The sequence below is a fragment of the Dendropsophus ebraccatus genome, chromosome 11 (genome assembly GCF_027789765.1).
Source record: "Dendropsophus ebraccatus isolate aDenEbr1 chromosome 11, aDenEbr1.pat, whole genome shotgun sequence".
Taxonomy (NCBI): domain Eukaryota; kingdom Metazoa; phylum Chordata; class Amphibia; order Anura; family Hylidae; genus Dendropsophus; species Dendropsophus ebraccatus.
In genome coordinates, this window is record NC_091464.1 from 63,266,150 (window position 1) to 63,289,479 (window position 23,330).

At 41.9% G+C, this 23,330-nt stretch overlaps 1 protein-coding gene across 5 annotated transcripts in view; it reads right to left on the bottom strand.

The window, feature by feature from the left end:
- SON (SON DNA and RNA binding protein) overlaps positions 1-23,330 on the bottom strand; it is a 76,721-nt gene that overhangs the window by 11,692 nt on the left and 41,699 nt on the right. For 4 of the 5 annotated variants that reach the window (XM_069944602.1, XM_069944601.1, XM_069944603.1 and 1 more), the window contains 3 exons: positions 22,597-22,763; positions 20,642-20,785; positions 12,508-12,684 (listed from right to left, as the gene is read on the bottom strand). In XM_069944602.1, coding sequence (XP_069800703.1) covers positions 12,508-12,684; positions 20,642-20,785; positions 22,597-22,763 — 488 coding nt within the window. Of the gene's footprint in view, positions 1-10,314; positions 11,856-12,507; positions 12,685-20,641; positions 20,786-22,596; positions 22,764-23,330 lie in introns of those variants that run through there. The other variant, XM_069944605.1, reaches the window with a different exon arrangement.

The window sequence follows — 23,330 nt, forward strand, 5'->3', positions numbered from 1 at the left end:
GATCAGAATTAAACCCATACATATGAAGGTCTTCATGACTATATTAAGGGGCGATTAAATTCTCAAACAGAAAGAAAGACCATCATGACACAAATATTTAATATCTCATTTATTTTCTTTTACTTGACATTTTTCGGCAGCACATGCATTCAACCAAAAGAGTCATAGCAATGAAGTCAATTGTCCATACGGCATCTGGCTTCATGCATAATTCTTCAGCCAAAGTATGCAGTGATTTCCGGTGTTTGGGAACTGTAACCTTTCTTTAGTGAGTCTTTAAAAGGCCCTTTGTGAAGTGTTCGAATCGCAAGTCTGAGGTTCCATTGCTGGTTTGCCATGTATTGACGGCACCTTTCCTTGGTCTTCGTTCAGTTCAACGTTGTAGAATAAGGACATCCAATATAAAAAATGACACAATCCCATGGCATTCGGCGGGTCCCAAGCCCAACTTCTTATTCAGCAAATAAATTCAAGAGTGTTCTCTTTTATCCAGATCTTCAGGAAAAACTCTTTGAAAATTCACAGTGAGGACTGACAATACTCCGCCCCATAGCCTCATTACAACAGAACACATGCAGTTAAGATGTTAAGCTCCATTAGTACTATTAATACAGTGGAGTTGACTCAAACTAAATTGTTCTCTTGGAGATGCAACGTTCCTCTGGGCCATGGTTACCAGTATGTCCAGTTGACATATAGATAGGTATAGATTTAACTAAGATAAAACTGAGGTATAGATTTTGGAGAGACCTCCTGTATTTTACCCAACACATTGTGTAAAGGAAAAGAGGAAGTGTGCATGTTTAATTTTCCATGCACAATGATTTTGTTATTAATGGAGAAGAGTCTTCAGCAAAGGGAAAGCAGCTTAGTCTCCCATTTCCATTGAGAACACAAGCGAGCATGTGTGTAGGAAGGGTGGGTGTATTAGTTCCTGGCCAAATTAGCAGCTACTAAATGTGGAGATGTAGTTCAAAACACTATTGTTATGGCAGCCTACCTACATTTAGTCAAATGCCTAAAATAGTGCAAGTGGAAAGGACTTGTTCGAAGCGGGTTTCAAAGTAATGGCGGGTACAACTGTTGAGGCCAAGTGCCCGTTATAGATACTACAAATTAAGCCACTGTACAGCACAAGATGGTGGCCTTGTCTGCCGTCATCACACACTCTATAGGGTCGATCACACGCTCTTTGCACAGTCCGTATATATGCTGTGTCGGTACAGTAGCACGAAGATTTAAACAGTTGCAGAGCTGTCAGCATCATAATGAATGATGATGTTGGGAGATTTGAAGAAGTCGATTCCATAGCACATTTACAGACCGTGCACAAAACATGTAAATGACCCCTAAGGTATAAGATGCAGAGAAAATCATAAAATCCTAATGATATTTTATTGGAGGTGTAGCTAACATTATGTTCATGTTAGAACATAAAATTACATACAGCTGCATTTTGGCTAAACGGTCGAAACTTTTGGGGTCTGCAGTGGCTGATCCATTTGTAGACCCCACCAAAGTCAACTAACTACTATACAGGATTAGCAGTCACTACTAGAATGGAAGGGACTTCTGGTGTTGCATTAGGTTTTGCCAATGGCTTGCAGACTATGGGCTCTCTAAATAGGATAACCCGGTGGTGATTATTTAGAATTTTACAAACCAGTAGAAAACATGTCGAGTAGCCCTGCTCCAGAAGGAAGAGATATGTCTGGTGCCATCTACTGCTAACAGGTGGTACCAAAGAGTCCCGCTATTCCTAGGGGAGGGCTATATTGCATACTTTTTTTCCCATGAAGCACTGCTTTGCTTAGAATACTCCACAAGCCAGTTTGACACCCTTTAGTTGTACATATTTTTTTAGAGTAAGAACAGAGCTTCCCTGGTAACACATTATTAGCAAAGTGTTCACTTCCATAATTTACATAATTTTGCATTGCAAAACCAAAGGGTTTGCAGGAATTCTGTTAGTGAGAATGTAGACTAATATCTCTGAATACACAACCCCTGCTTACCTTTTGCACATACAGTCCAATATCTTGTTATGAGCCGCATTAGGCCTCCCTTTCCCTGCTTCCCCTCATTCCCGATAGGAACAGCACTAGAGACAAACAATCTGATCAGAATTCACCAGTCTACAACTCGTATAATAAGATGGTTGCTGCAAACTAGCGACATAACACATTTGTAAAAAGGCCATACAAGTCAATTTTAGACCAGCAGGAAAACCAAGAGGAAGGGGCATAATATAGGAGATACAGATCAACTATGCAGCTTATAAATAATTAAGCTGTAATAACAACCCACATTACTAATGGATGGTCGGGAGCAAAAACTTTAATAAGCCCAGACAAATGTATTTAGATTTAACGCTCCATTAGAATATCTTCACTGTGAGAATCCTATTGTACTTAAAGACACAGGAAGATTTAATGGGCCAAGGAAGAATTATATAAAGAAAGGATTCTTGGGGGCATTTACTATATGGTTTGGGGAAGACCAGCAGCTTGACTACCCAGCACTGCTGCCAAAAAAAAAATGAAAAAAGAAAAATCTATATAAACTGTATATAGAAGTATACTCAAGTATGAAACAAGTTCCCAGTACGCATGTGTAGCTCCTACACAGAGCCCGTGGCTTGTATAGCTCAGAAATCACCTGAGTAGCTGCTCTACAAGGGTGCATGCTATCTATTCTTATAGGAGCACAAATCCAGCCAATCCTGAAAATTCAGATTTATCATTTTTTTATTCAATTTGCAATAAAGATGTTTTCAGGTTTGATTTAAAGAAAGATTGAAAGGGTATATATGCTTTTCCAACTAATCCTATGCATTGAATAATGCCTTTCAAATATTTATTAAAAATCTTGGATTGTAAAAAGCGGTTTGTGTATACAGCTTCTATCCAAACCTGTGTGTCTCCATGGTAACAGACTACAAACCAACCCAGCGTAGTCTGATCCTACAGTCTAACTTCCTTATCTGTCCCCTACTTCTTACTAAGCTACCACACGTACATTAGCTGGAAGCAACTGATGAAAGAAAGGGAATGTGACTGCATGATCAGACTACACAGGGTCTATTTGTAGTCTGTTATATAGGTCTACATAGGTGCTCTTCGATGACAAACATGAAAGCGTACATGTCACTGAGGGGGTGGTGGGTGAGTGACAGATTAGGTAGACATGTCAATATTGATCAGTGGGGGTCTCAATGCAGACCGCTACAATCTCTAGATATAAACCAGAGCTGTAGTTTCGGCACTCCTTCCTTCTAAAGGTGAGTGAGGTGCTACATTAAAAGTTTATGGAGCCCAACCCTGCAAAGAGATAAATTGAGTGTCATGGGTCAGACTGAAAAGAATACACCACTTCCTGCAGGACATACAGCAGCTGTTAAGTACTGGAAGACTGGAAGTTTTTTTTTTTTTTTGTAAATAGAAGTAAAATGTATTTTCTTACACCATTTGATTTGGATTTTTCCCCCTTTATTATGTAAGGTAGCATAATCAACTACATCATTGGTTTAGTGTTTATTTTTACTTTTTTGTATATCTGACATATTGTTCCCTGCTGTTCTGGTAGTTTTAAAAGGAAAATCACTGGAGACCAAATTATTATGTCTAATCGGTTCTAGAGAGACAGATAATACAGCTCACCAGTGAGAGGGACCCTGCAAACAGCAGCCCAGATCCTTCCTTTTTGGCACCAATGCCCAGACTAGGAGTGGGAAGTTGCATTGAAACATGAATTTTCAAGCATGGCTGGAGTCGTCTACTAACAACAAAAGCAAACACAGTAAAAAAAAATTAAAAAAAAAACTTAAATATTGGGTAGAACATTTCTTAAAACCATGCAGATGAAAAAGTATAAAAAAAATATATATAAGTATATAAAAGGCTTACTTATCTTTATTTTTAGGATTTTATTTGTTCCCCTCCTGCCCCAGAGTGACATCAGCACTGGATCAGCACCATCCACCTGTTTACCGGATTCCATCTGGTCAGAACTTCTGAGCGCAATCGCGGCCTAACTACACTAAGGAATCGAGCTCTGAAGTTATGACCTGATTGGAGGAAGAGAAATAAAATCCTGAAATAAAATAAAGCTCAAAAAATATTTAGCAAGGGAACACATGGAGTGAAAAAAGTATTTAGTAGAATGAAAGGTAGCCACAAAACTACTCCTGAAGTATATTTATACTATAGTCATATTAAGTTTAATGTCCCCAGAATAAAATCTAATCTATGAAATATTTTCTCACAACTTGAGAATATTTTTCCTGATATGTCTTCTTAATACTTCTGTGAAAGTGAAACTGGACACAAATATAGGGGTTGTCCAATAGTTAAAGAGGTTGTCCAGCGAAAATCCTTTTCTTTCTAATAAACTGGTGTCAGAAAGTTATATACGTTTGTAATTTACTTCTATTAAAAAATCGCAAGTCTTCCCAAACTTATTAGCTACTATATGTCATGCAGGAAATGTTTTATTTTCAGTCTGACACAGTGCTCTCTGCTGACACCTCTGGCCAAGACAGGAACTCTGTCTCTGTTTTCTATGAATCCCCATAGAAAACCTCTCCTGCTCAGGACAGTTCCTGTCTCGGCCAGAGATGTCAGCAGAGAGCGCTGTGTCAGACTGAAAATAAAACATTTCCTGCATGACATATAGTAGCTAATAAGTATGGGAAGTTATTAAAATTAAATTAAAGTAAATTACAAAATCTATATAACTTTCTAACACCAGTTGATTTGAAAGTAAAAGATTTTTCCTGGACAACCCCTTTTAAAAATATATATGCCTGCTCCCTACCAGAAACAGCGACACACGTCTACAGGTTGTGTTTAGTATTGCAGCTCACCTCCATTAAAAGGAGTAAGGTTGGGATGCAATACCACTTAAAACCTGCAAACAGGTGTGGTGTGGTTTCAGATTTTCTAATTTATATACATCCCATAAGTGTTGAGCGAACTTGGCTGAACTCAAATGCTTAGCATTTGACTCCCAGTGGCTGGAGAAGTTGGATATAGTTCTATTGTTGCCAGGAAAACATGGATACAGCCTATGGCCAGTGGCTGTGTCCATGTTTCCCCCGACTCCCTAGGGTTGCATTTAACTTTTCTAGCCATAGGGAGTAAAATGCAGAGCTTTTGGCAAGTTTGCTTAACACTAATTTATAGTAGTATAGCCTGATGTAGAAGAATGTTAAAGAAGATGTATGGAAAAACATGGACGGTTTTTATTGTGTCTGGTACTACACCTTGGCTCTAGTTCACTTAAATGCTGCAATATTATTTGCAGATCACTGGCTAGAGCGACACTGTTTGGGGGAAAATGCAGCTGTGTTTCTTTAAAGTGATTCTGTACCCACAATCTGACCCCCCTAAACCATTTGTACCTCTTTGGATAGCTGCTTTTAATCCAAGATCTGTCCTGGGGTCTGTTCGGCAGGTGATGCAGTTATTGTTCTAAAAAACAACTTTTAAACTTGCAGCCCTGTGTCAAATAGTTGTGGCCTAGAGTGCCTGTGAATTAGGCTGGCACAACCTCTCTGTCCCTCCTCCCGCCTTTTTCATCATTAGGAATGCTCCAGGCAGGTATTCTCCTATTCATCAGCTGTGTGAGCACTGCACATGGGCTGGGTCGTTAAGGCCACTGCAAAGGAATAGGAAAAATCTGGCTAGTGGCATTCCTAATGATGAAGAGGGCAGGGAGGAGGGATGGAGGGGTGGTGCAAAGTTAGGGCACAGATACTCCAGGCCACAGCAGTTTGGCACAGGGCTGCAAGTTTAAAAGTTGTTTTTTTAGGACAATAACTGCACCACCTGCCGAAAGGACCCCAGGACAGATCTTGGATTAAAAGCAGCTATCCGAAGGTACAAGTGGCTTTGCGGGGGGGAGGAAGGGGGGGGCAGATTGTGGGTAGAGTCACTTAAATCTCCTGCCCCTTTAGAGGGGTCTGCAGGTCACAGTTTACTCCTAAGGACAGGTCATCAGTATCTGAGCAGTAGGGTGCCACCATCCAGCAGTGCCGGTGATCAGCTGTTCGAAGAAACAGAACTGGAACAGCACCATATATTGTGTAGTGGCTGCACAGAGTTACTGCAGCTCAGCGCCTAAAGAAGTGATAGAGATGTAGCTTGTTCTCCTCGGACATGTCACTTTAAGCAAACTAGGCCACAGTAACTGATAAAGCTCTTAGCCTCAGTGATTCAGGGAGAATGTTACTAATTTGCTAAGGTTAGTCTACAACTCAGGAAGACAAGCTGAGTAGGATAAGTTAACAATTTTCAGTGTTACACGTGACTTTCCACTGAAGGTACGTGAAATAGTAATGGTGAGGTCTGCATTACCTGTCAGCTCCATTACAGCTGAAGCCATCTCCCACATCTTTGGGCCATCTCTGAATGGGATCTGCCGATGGTCAAAAACGTTGAGCTGCCGAGCCATCACTGCCCCTGTGTAAATATCTCCTGACCCACAAAGACATTCTGCTACCCTGTCACAAGCATCACATTTTCCGCACAAAACTTATTGTCCAAGAAAGTAGGCAATCATCACCCACTAAAAACACCACAGCAATTACGTTAAGATACAAAAGTACATAACAAAAAAAAGCGGTTGTATCTTATTATAATAGATTAGGTGGAAGTAACGTGGCCCCAACAATGTCAGAAAATCCTGTATTATCTGGGAAACCATCACTCATTTCTGTGGGTCTTCTTTCTCTTGACGTCAGAACTGTTCCTAGTCAACTTTGTGGTCAAAGGCCTGACTGTTTGCTAACACTAGCTAATGACAATCAATGAACAGATTTCCTACTTTGCTGCATTAGCTTGGCTGACAATGAGGAGAGTCTGGCTAGAGTCTAATGGTAGCCACACACCTATTCCTAAGCATAAACGTGCATGCTCAGCCTAACTGGTGTGCATATGGCTTTTGTTTTCAATGGGGAAAGAAAATAAGCTGCTGTCCATGTATGAGTCACTCGAAGCCTTAGAACAAAGTTGGTGATCTCACCTCCCCGATAGATTTCTGGCTCGGCCTAAAGCCCCTGGCCATGTTGGTTGTTTAGTAGTGTTTCTCAACTCCAGCCCTCAAGAACCCCCAAAAAGGTTTTTTAGTATTTCACAGGAGATATAGTTAAAGGAGGAGTACTCCGCATAGGGAAAAGTGGCTTTTTAACTACTATATAGGTGGTTGAGTAAATATAGTAAGTATAAGTTACTAATCTTTCTGCACTGTTCCGTTGCACTGGCAAGGGGCTCACCTGAGAAGTCTAAGACTATATGACTCCAATCTCAGCTTCGGGGCCTAGCTTAATGTAAAGGACTGCACTTAAGCCAAGAACTTTTCATTGATCATGACGAGATGCCATGCCCCTTATACGCACCATAATGGGAAGCCGCACCCCTTCCTTACATAATGGCAGAAAACCACACCCTACCATACATTATGGAAAGCCACGCCCCTTCCATTCACCATGCTGGAAAGCTACACCCCTTCCATACTTCATGCCTGAAAGCCACGCCCCTTCCATACATAACAGAATACCTTGCCCCTAGAGTGACGTAACTTTATCACATGCCCCACATTTTGCCAGTAGCTGTTCCGACTGTGTTCCATGAAGGCTACAGAGAAATTTAGTCTGACAGCAGCATGCAGGAAAATGCCCGGGCACTGGGCTCCCAGAACTCCACTTCAAGGGACCAGCCCAGAGAAGGAAGCACATCAGAAAGCTCATGGGTGGACAGAAGTAAGAACTTGCCATTCTGCAGGACTTATGTTTTTTTCCACAGGTCACCAGAGTACCCCTTTACAGGTGGTTGAGTACCTTAGCACAATGAGGTACTTAAGGACTGGAGCTGAGAAACACTACTAAGGGTGGATACAGCGGGAGAACCACCTGGAAAACCGGGATAAAGCCACAGCCATAGGCTGTATCCACCCTCTCCACAGAGGTTTAAGACAGCGGGAATCATTGCCGAAAGTCCAGGTGCGTACGAACCCAAACCTCGGCAGGTTCGGACCATCCCTAACAGAAATCTTTCCAAAAAGACAGATTACCCACTTCAAGGGAAAGCCATCTCCAAACACTGGTGTCAGACAGCTGCTTTTCATATCAGATTTCCCAGACAGCTGCTTTTCATATCAGATTTCCCAGACAGCCCAGAGGAGTATAAATGGCCTATAAGTCTTCACATTTCCTGAATGGTAAACTAAAAGTCTAAACCGACAATGTTACTTAAAGGGGTACACCGGCAGAAACACAGTCTTTCAAATCAACTGGTTTCAAAAAAATTATACAGATTTTTTCCAATTTAAAAATCTCAAGTCTTCAGTACTTATCAGCTGCTGCATGTCCTACAGGAAGTGGTGTTTTCTTTTCACTCTGAGACATTGCTCTCCGCTGCCACCTCTTTACATGACAGGAAGTAGATGTTTTCTATGGGGGTTTGCTACTGCTCTGGACAGTTCCTGACATGGACAGAGGTCGCAGCAGAGAGCACTTTTTCAAACTGGAAAGAATACACCACTTCCTGCAGGACATACAGCAGCTAATAACTACTGGAAGACTTGAGATTTTTTATTTTTTTTTAAATAAAGGTAAATTACAAATCTTTATAACTTTTTGACAGCAGTTGATCTGAAAGATTTTTTTTTTTTTTTGCTGCAGTACCCCTTCAAGGCAAAACAAGGACAATTAGATTTTTAATTCTTCATGCCCTCACACCGCCATATGGTCTTTAACTTTGTGCCTCAATGGAAACAGGTGACTCTACTAGGTATTGCTCCCACCTAGCCAGATTCCTGCTCCACACTGATGAGGGGCAACACCCCGAAACAGCTGTCTGTGCATGGATACCTGGCCTTGGTTTTTCCCTTGTTATTACATTGATTTATAGGACCACTTAATATGGTGGTTTCCCTACAAGAGCCGGGCTGGGTCCTTCCCAAAGAGATATCTGGCTAGTCCTCTGTTTCGAGACACTTGAATGAGGCTCCACTGGCTTTTTTTGCATACTTGTGCCTCAATGGAAATCATGACACATTGGGCCCAATACCAGAAACTTCTGTAGGGCAATGGTTGATCACGGAATCATTACCCATACATTTTTTGGAAACCAGTTTTGGATATTAAAACTGAAGACATAACCCATTAAATATCACAACCTTTATATCCAATAGAAACCTGTCATAGTGAATAATGAACATTAACAAACAAACAAAATTTTGGACCATCTGTTTTATTTGATTTTAAAATTACATTTCCAGGAGAGAGAAAAAAAATAAAGAAAAATTAAACAATTTACAAGAAGGTGTTATTTGGTATCTGATGTGAATGAGGAATAAGTATCTGACAGTTTGTGATGTTGACTTACGTTGACTTTTTCTTCTCCATATAAAAACAGACACTTATGAAAAGTGGTTTAAACCACTGAAGGTGCATTTTATAGTCCCAAAAAAAAGAGGCAGCAAAAATCTGCCCACTCGCTAAGGTTTCAATGCCAGTTTTCATAAATGCCTCTTGATATCCTCCGCCAACACAAAGCGCTAGTAGCTGTTGCCATCCAACAAATTTGGAACTTTGCTTAAAAATCCTTACAAAGCAAAATGACCCCATAACTAAATGGCTAAAACGGCAACGGCCAAATGGGTCGTGAGGAAAAACATTGTCAATTCTATCAAATAGTCAAAAACGACTTCATGACATCGGACAAAGTCAACATATTCTGCAAAAGGCAGTCGTATCGGCTTCTCTTCGACGTTACAATAAAAAAAAGAAACAAAGTAAGACTGAAACTGGGTGTAATGTGACATAACCCAGAACTGTCAGAGCAATTCGTGCTTCTTTAAAAAAGAAAAAAAAAAGTTTTTGCAGACAAGACAAAAAAAAACAAACAAAAAAAACCAGTAAGTTCACACGAAAGTTTTCACAAGCAAAAATAATCAGAAATATATCGGTAAAAGAAAAAGAAAAACATTCTGGTGTAAAACGTAAAGCACACGACTACTCTGCCCATTATTCAACTATTTTCATACAGTTTAAACATAACAATATGTATATACAGCGGTATCTGACTTTAGAGTGAGTCCATTTACAATAGAAACATATTTACAAGCAGTTTTGCACTGCTCTGCTACCAGAAGCGTCCATAGTGCAAGGCACTGCAAAGTCTCTGGCAGTGGAGGGATTACATTGTTGTGTGTGTTCTAACACCTTACAGCTTTTTGCGTATTTGCCGCCACCATTAATTTAGCTTTTTTCTTTTTTTAACAAATGTTGTGAGCCTACACTTAAGCAAAAAAAAAAAACAAGGAAATCACATTTTCTTTTTTTTACCTATTTTGAAAGACCAAAAAAAAAGTTCTTATAGCTACATAACGCAACTCGAAGATGCTCACAGACATATCTGGATTTATAGGGACGAGGAGCAATGGTAGTTGTGGATTCTGGTTACAAGGCAGAAATTGGTAATTTCTGTGATATTTTTGGAACGATCGCACCCAAAAAGCATCATATTTTTACAAAGAGCAAATTAGTTAGCTGTACAAATGATACCAAGTTGGTTGACATTAAGTAATGTCCTAATGTATGACTAGATCAGAACGTTACACCCTTGCATAATTAAGCTACAATAGATGTATCCTCTAAAATCAGTTTTAATCAGACAAGAGAGTGTGAAAGACCGAGGAGCTATAGTGCAAGTGCAAAGTAAATGGAATTAACATTTCTAATTGTCTCTTAAAAATTGGGGCAGACCATAAAAAAAATTTCGGACCTTCATCTCTGTGACTGATTAGATTACCAGTAAAATTGGTGGCTTAACGCTACATTAGGTGTTGAGAACCTGGTGGAAATTTTTGTGACCGTAGTTCTCAACGTGAAATTTTTCATACATGTTCATTGACTGTATTGAATCTATCAAGGCTTTTTTGCCAAGTTGCTTCTAGGCAGACAGGAGCAGCCCGCAATACTATACTTTGCATTCAATCAACTATTATTAATTATTCTTATGCGGTATATAATCTTGTTTCAAAAGGCTAACTATAATGCCAAGAGGAGGAGGCCAAGCTTAAAGCACCATAGACATCAATGTCTGGCCAGTGCAATGTATGACAAACGCACCATTCTTTAGTCCAACCAACTATAAAGGTCAAAGAACCAGAATAAAATATATATATTCAAGTCATTAGGGGAACCAAACATAGCTTTAAGAAAAAAAAAAAAAAAAAAAAAATCACGTTTTTGAAAGCAACTTCATGCAAAGTAAGGGCATCCATCTTTCCAGTACCTATGTTATAGCTTAATCCTCCAACTATGGCTAGATACAGTATGTGAAAACAGGCATTGTGCATTAAGCTGTAGCCAAATATAGGTTAAGCACCAACTTTTGTTTTGTTAAAAGTTCTATTTGCCAAAAAAAAAAAAAAAAAGGTAAAATTATTACATGTCTACTAAAAGTGATTCATATCTGCTTACGGACTTTGGTTCATGGTTTTTGGACAATCCATACCATGACAATATTTACGTGGACAAATACAGAGAGCGTTCACAACTTTGCACAGAAAGGAAAAAATATATGTCCATAGTTTTGATGAAGTTTACATAGTTTCTGAGCATCTGGGGGCTGGTTGTCTTTGCGTTTTCTTGTAGCGATTAGGGATCAGTCCTTTAGTGTTCTTTAATGACCAGTTTGCAACCAATCAGAACCCAGGATCTGGAAGCATTAGGTCCATTGTGAGGCCATTAAAGAAGGAAGGGGGGGTCTCAGCCCATCAGTACACGTTGGTTTGGCAACAGGTATCTAAGTATGGTTATAATCCACCTTCCTCAAACAATTCTAGAACTGTAAAACAAGAAAATGCCATATTGCAATAGGTTTTCATTAAAAAAAAAAAAAAAAAAAAAAAAAAAAAAAAAGTATAAAAAAAAATTAAACAGATTCACCAAGAAACAGAAGACACGAGTATTATTACATTAGAAGCCAAGCCTTAACATGCTGGCAGGTTGGTTGCATTATTTAGCATTGCACACATCGGCAGCAGGTTTGTGCAGGTACCCTAAGGACTTTTAGCAATAATGGCATTTGATCCATCTTTCATACGTTCTTAGCTACCAGAGGATATAACATATACAATAATAAAGTCCAAGGAAGGAACTGAGAAGGTTTTATACTGTCAGAACTCAATAAGTTTCCATGATTTTTGCAGTCACACAATAACGCTGGGTTAAGAAAATCCTTGAAAGTGTATACAAGATTACTTTTTTTTTGTCAATCTGTCAATTATCACAAAATTTAGATCAATTCTTTGGATTACAACCAATTCCACACAAACAAATCAAATTATGTTCAGACACTCAAGACTTAACTTTAGCACATCAACAAGCAGGACAAGAATAAAAAAAAAAAATCCTTACAGCCTTCAAACAATTATTATGACCTAAACTAAGGAATGAATGAACAAAGGTGTGACTATATATACTCAAGAATGTCTTACCTGTGCGGGGCCTGTGTTTGTGAAGACGTCATCCTTGCTTTCCTCTGAATTTTTATCAACTGGAACCCATTCGCCATATACTTTATCCTCCTTCTTCCGGTGTTGAGACCCAGAGGACACTGGGAATTCCTTAGTCAAAGTTACCTGATTTTTAGGAGCAGGTTTCAGGCTGGGGTTCTAGACAGAAGACAAAACAAGATCAAGAATAACGTAGGTGAAAATGAAGGATGAGGAGGGTAATTCACAGCAAGGACTTGATAGGGAGAGTTCACATGCCTAGGTTTTTAATTATTGAATACTGATTCAGGAATGGATATGAACAGAAATGTTAATTGTTACTTTAGGCTGTGTTCACAAATCACATTGCAGTACTGATGTGATACTGTAAAGGTACTGTGTCATTTCACTGAAAGTGGTACAGCACCAAAACAGCCATAACTATATTATATATATATATATATATATATATTTATTGTTGCCTTGGTTTAAGAGTAACTTGGACTAAGAGTGTTTTGAAAGAAGCTCAGTTTTTCAAAATTGTGACTTTAAAGTGACTGTACCACCAGGCCCAGGCTGAAGCACTGGAGGCGGGCCAACCTACCCTTAGTGGGAGGAAACCTTAGCCCCTTTATGATAGGGTTCCATTGATTCTAATGGAGTCACATCATGGAGGGGTTGGAGTTTCTTCCCACTAAGGGTGGGTCGGCCCGCCTCCAGTGCTTCAGCCTGGGCCTGGTGGTACAGTCACTTTAGACTTTACACTTTAGGTGTAACCCCTCTCTCCCCTCTCCCTGAGAGCTGCTATACTGTGCCCACATCTGTCCTGCTCATTCTTTCATGCTCCCTGCAGTCTCTGCAGCCCCTGTGTTTCCTACCCTTTCCATTCCTGCTATAATGTGCCTGCACAGCTCTGTGATTCTCAATTCCCCATATCTACAAACTGCTGCTACTTTTTCAGGTTTATGCACTTACTATACATTATACTTCACATGCTGTTTGCTATACTGTACAGTAACATAATATGACATTCAGCTGTTTCTCATTGTTTCATTTGATTTACATGTCATTCAGAACTTTAAAAAATGATTATTTTTGAGGTGTGGAATCATTTGTCTGCATTTCAATGATTCCTTAAGGGAAAATTTGCTTTGGTTTAACAGTGGATTTGAAGCACAGTCCTGGAACGAATTATACATAACATATAGATATACACATACATATATACACACTACCGTTCAAAAGTTTGGGGTCACATTGAAATGTCCTTATTTTTTAAGGAAAAGCACTGTACTTTTCAATGAAGATAACTTTAACTTTAAACAAATACACTCTATACATTGCTAATGAATGACTATTCTAGCTGCAAATGTCTGGTTTTTGATGCAATATCTACATAGGTGTATAGAGGCCCATTTCCAGCAACTATCACTCCAGTGTTCTAATGGTACAATGTGTTTGCTCATTGGCTCAGAAGGCTAATTGATGATTAGAAAACCCTTGTGCAATCATGTTCACACATCTGAAAACAGTCTAGCTCGTTACAGAAGCTACAAAACTGACCTTCCTTTGAGCAGATTGTGTTTCTGGCGCATCACATTTGTGGGGTCAATTAAACGCTCAAAATGGCCAGAAAAAGAGAACTTTCATCTGAAACTCGACAGTCTATTCTTGTTCTTAGAAATGAAGGCTATTCCATGCGAGAAATTGCTAAGAAATTGAAGATTTCCTACAAAGGTGTGTACTACTCCCTTCAGAGGAGAGCACAAACAGGCTCTAACCAGAGTAGAAAAAGAAGTGGGAGGCCGCATTGCACAACTAAGCAAGGAGATAAGCACATTAGAGTCTCTAGTTTGAGAAACAGACGCCTCACAGGTCCCCATCTGGCATCTTCATTAAATAGTACCTGCAAAACACCAGTGTCAACATCTACAGTGGAGGCAGTTTGCAGGATTTTTGGCTTCAGGGCAGAGTGGCAAAGAAAAAGCCATATCTGAGACTGGCCAATAAGAGAAAAAGATTAAGATGGGCAAAAGAACACAGACATTGGACAGAGGAAGACTGGAAAAAAGTGTTGTGAACGGATGAATCCAAGTTTGAGGTGTTTAGATCACAAAGAAGAACGTTTGTGAGACGCAGAACAAATGAAAAGATGCTGGAAGAATGCCTGACGCCATCTGTTAAGCATGGTGGAGGTCATGTGATGGTCTGGGGTTGCTTTGGTGCTGGTAAGGTGGGAGATTTGTACAGGGTAAAAGGGATTCTGAATAAGGAAGGTTATCACTCCATTTTGCAACGCCATGCCATACCCAGTGGACAGCGCTTGATTGGAGCCAATTTCATCCTACAACAGGACAATGACCCTAAACCTCCAAATTGTGCAAGAACTATTTACAGCAGAAGCAGCAGCTGGTATTCTATCATAGGTAATGGAGTGGCCAGCGCAGTCACCAGATCTGAACCCCATTGAGCTGTTGTGGGAGCAGCTTGACCGTATGGTACGCCAGAAGTGCCCATCCAACCAATCCAACTTGTGGGAGCTGCTTCTAGAAGCGTGGGGTGCAATTTCTCCAGCTTACCTCAACAGATTAATAGCTAGAATTGCTGCAAAAGGAGGATTCTTTGACAAAAGCAAAGTTTGATGTAAAAACAATGTTATTTCAAATAAAAATCATTATTTCTAACCTGGTCCATGTCTTGACTCTATTTTCTACTCATTTCACAACGTATGGTGGTGAAGAAGTGTGACTTTTCATGGAAAACACAAAAAATTGTTTGGGTGACCCCAAACTTTTGAACGGTAGTGTGTGTGTGTAATATATATATTATATATATATATCTATATAATAAAAATCAAAGTCTGTCTGTCTGTCCCAAATAGACTTCCAAATGCCTGAACCGTTTGACCCCAAATTTGGCACACAGATACATCGGGTGCCCGGGAAGGTTTTAGCGAAGGTCCCGTCCCCGCCAGATGTACAGGAGGGGAGGGGGAGGGGAAAGAGAGGCGCCCATAGAGATGAATGGGAAAATCTCCTCACTGCAAACACAGGTGATATAATTAGCTGCAGCAGACACGGCAGCTGGAGCCTTAGCAACCAATAGGATTACTGCTTTCATTTTCACAGGGAGAAATGGTTGCTAGGGAAGCTGCCTCACAACATCCACAGTAATAACTGGTAGACCCCCTACTCCATCTATACAGTACATATATATACAGGGCCCCCTACTCCATCTATACAGTACATGTATATACAGGGCCCCCTACTCCATCTATACAGTACATGTATATACAGGACCCCCTACTCCATCCATACAGTACATGTATATACAGGGCCCCCTACTCCATCTATACAGTACATGTATATACAGGACCCCCTACTCCATCTATACAGTACATGTATATACAGGACCCCCTACTCCATCTATACAGTACATGTATATACAGGACCCCCTACTCCATCTATACAGTACATGTATATACAGGACCCCCTACTCCATCTATACAGTACATGTATATACAGGGCACAACAGGTATACCAAACTGTGACTGGGTAACACTGCCATACCAGACCTGACCAATACCGCTATACTGTGACTGGATAACACTGCCATATCAGACCTGCCCAATACCGCCATACTGTGACTGGATAGCACCGCTATACCAGACCTGACCAATACTACCATACTGTGACTGGGTAACACTGTCATAACACACCTGACCAATACCACCATACTATGACTGGAAAAAAGTGCTATACCAGACCTGACCAATACCGCCATACTGTGACTGGATAACACTGCCACACCAGACCTGACCAATACCGCCATACTGTAACTGGATAACATTGTCATACCAGACCTGACCAATACCGCCATACTGTGACTGGATAACACTGCTATACCAGACCTGACCAATACCGCCATACCCCCCTCGAAAAGACACCAGATTTTCTGGCAAGTCTCAATGGGAGGGTACTGCCCCTCTGCAAGGTGCTACCCTACGCACCAGACCATGGGTGCCTAATGGTAAATACGACCCTGCAGGTATACAGGACCCCAAAACTATACACTACAGGTACACGGGACCTCCACCAACTTTATACTACAGGTATACAAGACCCTAAAACTATACACTACAGGTATACAGGACCTCCACCAACTATACAATACAGGTATACAGGACCCCAAAACTATACCCTACAGGTATACAGGAACTCCACCAACTATATACTACAGGTATACAGCACCTTCACCAACTCTATACTACAGGTATACAGGACCCCAAAGCTATATACTACAGGTATACAGGAACTCCACCAACTATATACTACAGGTATATAGGACCCCAAACTATGCACTACAGGTATACAGGACCCCCCCGAACTATATACTACAGGTATACAGGACCTCCCTCAACTATACACTACAGGTATACAGGACCCCCCCAACTATGCACTACAGAGACCCCTAAAAACTATACATTGTGGGTACACAGAACCCCTCCAACTATGCACTAAAAGGTATACACTAATTTCACTGATTAACTCAGATGAAACAATACCTTAGCTTGGCCTCCTGGGCACCTCAGAAAAAATCTAATTAACACACTGACACTTTATACCCGGGCAGCGCCGGGTACATTTTCTAGTATATATTATATATATATATATATATATATATATATATATATATATATATATATATATATATATGCGCACATACATACACACACACAATTATTATTTTTTAACTAAATTCAATCAAAAATGTAAACATGTGAATACACATTTATCACATCAACTTGGTAGAAATATGTGCAGCAACATTTGGCTTTGCAGGGGAGCTAAGAGTAAGCCACTTGACTAAAAAAAAACAAACAGACCATGGGGGAGGTATAAGGGAGGTTTGGGGGAGTTAAAGAAGCCCGGTGGTACTTGTAAAAGCTTTGCTAATCTCTAGCAAGCTCTGGCACGATCAAAACAAAGTTACACAAATTAAAATGTAATTAAATTTGAATTCTGTTGGCATCATTTGGTGAGCATTCAAACATATAGGTACTTTTCTGTATTTTTTATATGCTTAGAAATCCCTTAAAGCAATATTGACTGGCAACTGATTAGAAGTCATTCATAACAATTCTTCACTACAGAGACCCCTTGTCTACATAATAAAAGTTAATGCACATGTATAGAGAGGGCTAGCGGCACTATAGGTATAGCGTGTGGGTAGAGCCAACAGTGTATATCGGTTAGGATTTGGCCACAACAGGTGGTGCTAACTGTGTACAGCAACACAAATCCAAAAAGTAAGAAGAAAAAAAGCCAGTTGCACTCACCGAAGTTGAATTCTGCGGTTTATTTCACTTTAAAAAAGCAAGGACATGGTGCGAACATGTGATGAGCAGGCGCTCAGTGAAAGGAGTGGTGACAGTCTGTTTCACGCTCACGGCGCTTCTACAGACCTAGTCACCACTCCTTTCACTGAGCGCCTGCTCATCACATGTCCGCACGATGTCCTTGCTTTTTTAAAGTGAAATAAACCGCAGAAGACAACTTCGGTGAGTGCAACTGGCTTTTTTTTTCTTCTTACTTTTTGGATAATAAAAGTTAATAAGTTTTGGCTCTTCTACAAACATAAGATAAAAAATGGTGATCGGGCCAATTTCTGACCACATCTCATTAAAGGGGTAGTGCGGCGGTAAAAAATTATTCACAGAATAACACACATTACAAAGTTATACAACTTTGGAATCGCCCCCTTCCCGTGTCCCACCACCCCCGCCCGTGTACCCGGAAGTGTGTGGTGCATTATACATTACCTGATCCGTGTCGAGGGCCGTCCGCGTCATCAGCCGCGATTGGCTGAGCATAACTGTGCTCAGCCCATCGCGTCTGAGCACAGTTGTGATGCGGCGGAGGGGGGGCGGCGGCAAGGATTCGTCCCTCTGTCCGAAGATGACGTTTGGCACAAAATGGCGGACGGTCCTCGACACAGATCAGGTAATGTATAATGCACCACACACTTCCGGGTACACGGGCGGGGGTGGTGGGACACGGGGAAGGGGGCGATTCACAGACATAACATACATTACAAAGTTGTATAACTTTGTAATGTGTGTTATTCTGTGAATAATTTTTTAGCGCCGCACTACCCCTTTAATGTAATACATTGCAGAGAAACCAGGTATCCCAGGAAGATAGCTAAAATAGAATATATAACTACTTATGTTCTGTTGGTGCATAGGTAGGTAAAACAAAATGTCACATTAACCCCTTGCCTCCGCAGCCTGTTTTGGGCTTAATGACCAGGGCCTATTTTTCAAATCCGACCTGCCTCTCTTTATGTAGTGATAACTCTGCAGTGCTTTTAGGTGTCACGGTTATTCTGAGACACCTGAGTTTTTTTGTGACATATTCCTCTTTATGTTTGTGGTATACTTTAGTTGATACACAGTATTTTTTTGTAAAAATTTTTTAAAAATGTATGTTTCTTTATCTTCAAAATTTTCTTTTCCTAAGAAAGATAGTTATGCCACATGAACTAATTATTACTGCAAAATCTAGAAGTTGTCTACTTTATGGTGATGTCATTTGGTGAACGTCCTTTTACTTTTTAGGATGTTAGAGAGCTTTGAAGCTGGAGCAGAAATGAAGGGGTTGGGGAGCACGGGGAATGAATGGGAGAAGGAGCCAGAGCCAGATCGGGGGAGCAGAACAGGAGGAAGCCGGATCGGGGAGGGGGAGCAGAACGGGGAGGATGACGGATCGGGGGAGGGGGAGCAGAACGGGGAGGAAGCCGGATGGGGAGAAAGGGAACAGAACAGGGAGGAAGCCGCAGCAGGATCGAGGGGGGAGAGAGGCAGCACAGGGGAGAAAGCCGGAGCAGGATCGAGGGGAGGGGGCGGGGCGGGGAGCAGCACACGGAGCTTTATTGGGGCGGGGGAAGAATAAAAACAGTGGCAACAGGAGGAGGCAATGTCCGCAGCCTCCTCCTGCCGCCCGATCAGCGTTAGAGGCATCAGATCTCCCCATATACGCTGCGATCGCAACGACCGCGACGTCTATGGGGTTAACTGCACAGGGGGAGTGCGGCTCCCCTCCGGGCAGTGGCAGCAGGAGGAGGCTGTGTGACACAGCCTCCTCCTGCTGCCCGATCTCAGATAGGGATAGTGGAAGGAGGCAGAGAAGGCATGACGTCCAGGGACGTCATGATGCGTTCTGGCACTGCTTTTCATGACGTCATATTGGCGGAAGGGGTTAAGAAGGTGCTGCAGCCTCAGAAATTGTTTTACTATATTCATGACCCCCTCCAAATTCCCAGAGAGCGAAACTAAGCATGTGTGTTCACCTTGACACTACACTAGGTGGACAGAGTAAAAGGTACCAAAAAATACAGAAAGTCGTGCAATACTAATACTACTATATTTGGATTTAATTATAAGCAATATTTTAACAGCACTCACTTGAAGAGGAAGTCTGGCGTCAGCCATTTTTTTTTTAAGAGAGCCAGAAAGGAGGTGGCTGAACATAATATACACGTTCCTCCTTGGCTCCAACGCAGGGCTCTGCTGTCCCCCGCTCCAGTTCCCAGTCGCTTCACAATCTGAGCGGGGACCCAGGTAGTGACGTATCAGCCCCGCTTAACCAGTCAGCGGATGTAGTGGGGTCCCACCTCCGCCCGACTGGCTGAGCAGGGTTCACACATCACGACCCAGGTCCCCCCTCAGACCAGGAAGCTGCCGGGGGGACCACGAACTGGAGTGAGGGACAACAGAGCCCTGCGCTGAAGCCAAGGAGGTAGGTGCATGTTATGTTCAGCCACCTCCTCCTCGACTCTTTTGGGGGGAAAAAAATGTCTGAGGTGAGACTTCTGCTTTAAGGTTTTTTTTTTTGTTGTTTTTTCTTTTTTAAGACCGGATACAATTACAAAAAAAATACATAAATCGATCTTAACACGTCTGTATGGGTGCGGTTTAAACCCTATGGCATTCCTTGACATGGTTTATTCTGTGAGCCCATGTGCGGAGTTTGCAATGTTACAAATCAAGACATAATTTTTGCTGTCGAGCACCACCACCATCCTCCACACAATTCTTTATACATGCTACAGAAATGATACAACAAGAAGTACCTACCAATAGACTAAAGGAAATTGGTTTATGTTCACTGACTTTAAACGGATGATTATAAAAAGGTCGGTCTTCTTCCTCATCATCGGAATCATGAGGTTTATTTACAATCACATCATCTTCTTTACTCTGAGCAATTTGTTTACATTTCTTTAAAAAAAAATTGAATAAAAAAAAGTGTTAATACATCGAAATAGGAAAAACAAGACAGGTTTCAGATGCAGCAGATTCTGCACCAAAAATCTGAAAAAAGTGAAAGTGTTTTTATACAGGTTCTATGGAATTCCCTCAGGTTTTGGATTTTTGCTTTTCCAGCGCTTCTATAGAATGAAATGGTAGAATCAGATTGCATCCTAATGGTCGTCAAATCACAAACCAATTTATTAACCCATGGATAAATAGTCACATGTGCAGTTGTCTAAAGATAACCATGGATAAAAGTAGGTTGACTGTTAATGAATAGAGATGAGCGAACCGGGTTCGGGTCCATCCGAACCCGAACAATCGGCATTTGATTAGCGGTGGCTGCTGAAGTTAGATAAAGCTCTAAGGTTGTCTGGAAAACATGGATACAGCCAATGACTACATCCATGTTTTCCACATAGCCTTAAGGCTTTATTCAAGGTCAGCAGCCCCTGCTAATCAAATGCCGATCGTTCGGGTTCAGATGGACTCTAACCCGATTCGCTCATGTCTATTAATGAACAACCTTTTCATAGACAGGCATACACACTAATCCATATCAGCCATTAAAGCTGTTCTAAATGCCCATACACAATGCCATCAGACAAAGAAGTAACAATCTTTCCGTGAATATTCGGGGAACGTTCTGAGTATTCTTTTGTGAAAGACTGTTCATGAATAAAAGATCTTTCCTTAGGTTACAAACACACTTGGCGGGTCTGCAGCGAGTCTCCATGCTGCGTTTTTGCAGCGAGACTCGCTGCAGATCCCGGCCCTATGCTTTTAATGGCAGACAAACACGCAGCAGGGATGTACATCCCTGCTGCGAGTTTGTTTGCAGCCCACCCCATTAACCCCCCGGCCGCGGGAGCCGATACTTCACCTGATCCCGGCTCTGGCGGTTCCCGATGTCTTCAGCAAGCCGGAGCAGGGACCAGGTGAAGTATATGCTCCAGCCAGCCGCCCGCAGCCCCGGCCGCCCCCCCCGCAGCACCGATCGCACGCCCCCCCCCCCCCCCGCCCCGATCGGCCACCTGCAGCCCCCATCGGCGATCGGGCGGCTGGGGCTGCAGGGGGGCGTGCGAGCGATCGGTGTTGCGGGGGGGCGATCGGGCGGCCGGGGCTGCGGGCGGCTGGCTGGAGCATATACTTCACCTGGTCCCTGCTCCGGCTTGCTGAAGACATCGGGAACCGCCGGAGCCGGGATCAGGTGAAGTATCAGCTCCGGCGGCCGGGGGGTTAATGGGGTGGGCTGCAGACAAACTCGCAGCAGGGATGTACATCCCTGCTGCGTGTTTGTCTGGCATTAAAAGTATAGGGCCGGGATCTGCAGCGAGTCTCGCTGCAAAAACGCAGCATGGAGACTCGCTGCAGACCCGCCAAGTGTGTTTGTAACCTTAACAATATTTTGTCCAACTATCGTCTGGAAATTTCCAACACGGCAGACTTATTTTCAAACAGTCTGGTCATTGGTTGACTAAAATGATCGTGTTTTAATAAATTTTACCCAGCTTTTAACTAATATTGTCCACTTTCATCGACTTTAATCTAAGATGTGATTGAACCACGAGTCATTAGGGTGATCCCTGCAGAATCTGTTGGCGCCATACAAAGCCTCAACCCAACAGCTTTGATCTCGCCCTACACAGAAAAAGATCAGTCAAGGCTAAAGGGGCAGGGAGAAACCACTCAGGGCCATCTAGACGACTTGTGGTTCAAGTAGCATGAAACTGATGACAAGTTCACTCAAAGTTTTATTTTTGCTAAAACTTACTAACCTCAGTGAGTTCTTGTATCGTTACACCATACGTCCGATGTGTAATCTTTTCATCCGCTGGTGCAGCAGGTGTTATAGCAGGCTTTAAGCTTGGTGGTAAAGGAACACCTGCTTTAGCACACATGGCAGCTGCATTGGCTTTGGCAATTTCCAGAAGCTGAGCTTTGTCTGAAAAGGCAATTGGTACATATTTATAGTATACATCCATGACCTATTGACACACCACCACATTGTGGACATTAGTTCTACCATCAATTAATTCCTGATGTGTTACAGATACAGGTCAGGAGATCAGAGTTTACAAACTAAAGGTTATGTGCACACTACGTATTCTGTGCAGAGGACTTTCAGCGGATTCCGTTGCTCGCCCTGCCGCTTGAAGTTCTGCTGGTCCCATTCTATGCGCAGACAGATTCCATCGTCCGCCCAAAGAATTGTCACGTAAATTCTTTGGGCGGACAGTAGAATTTACCCGAGCATAGAAAGGAGCCTATGGGACGGGCAGAGATTCAAGCAGGAGCGTGCACGGAACCCGCTGGAAGTTATCCATACAGATTCCATAGTGTGCACACACCCCAAGACAGCAAGCACCATGGACCATAGAAAATGGGACCTGTCCCATTCAGGTGAATGGGAAAGATGTCTGGGCATGTTCAGTGACCTTTATAAAAGGTCATTCTATGGGGGAAGAAGGGGCTGAGTTGTGACCTGCAGGTAAGGTGTCCACCTCTTGTC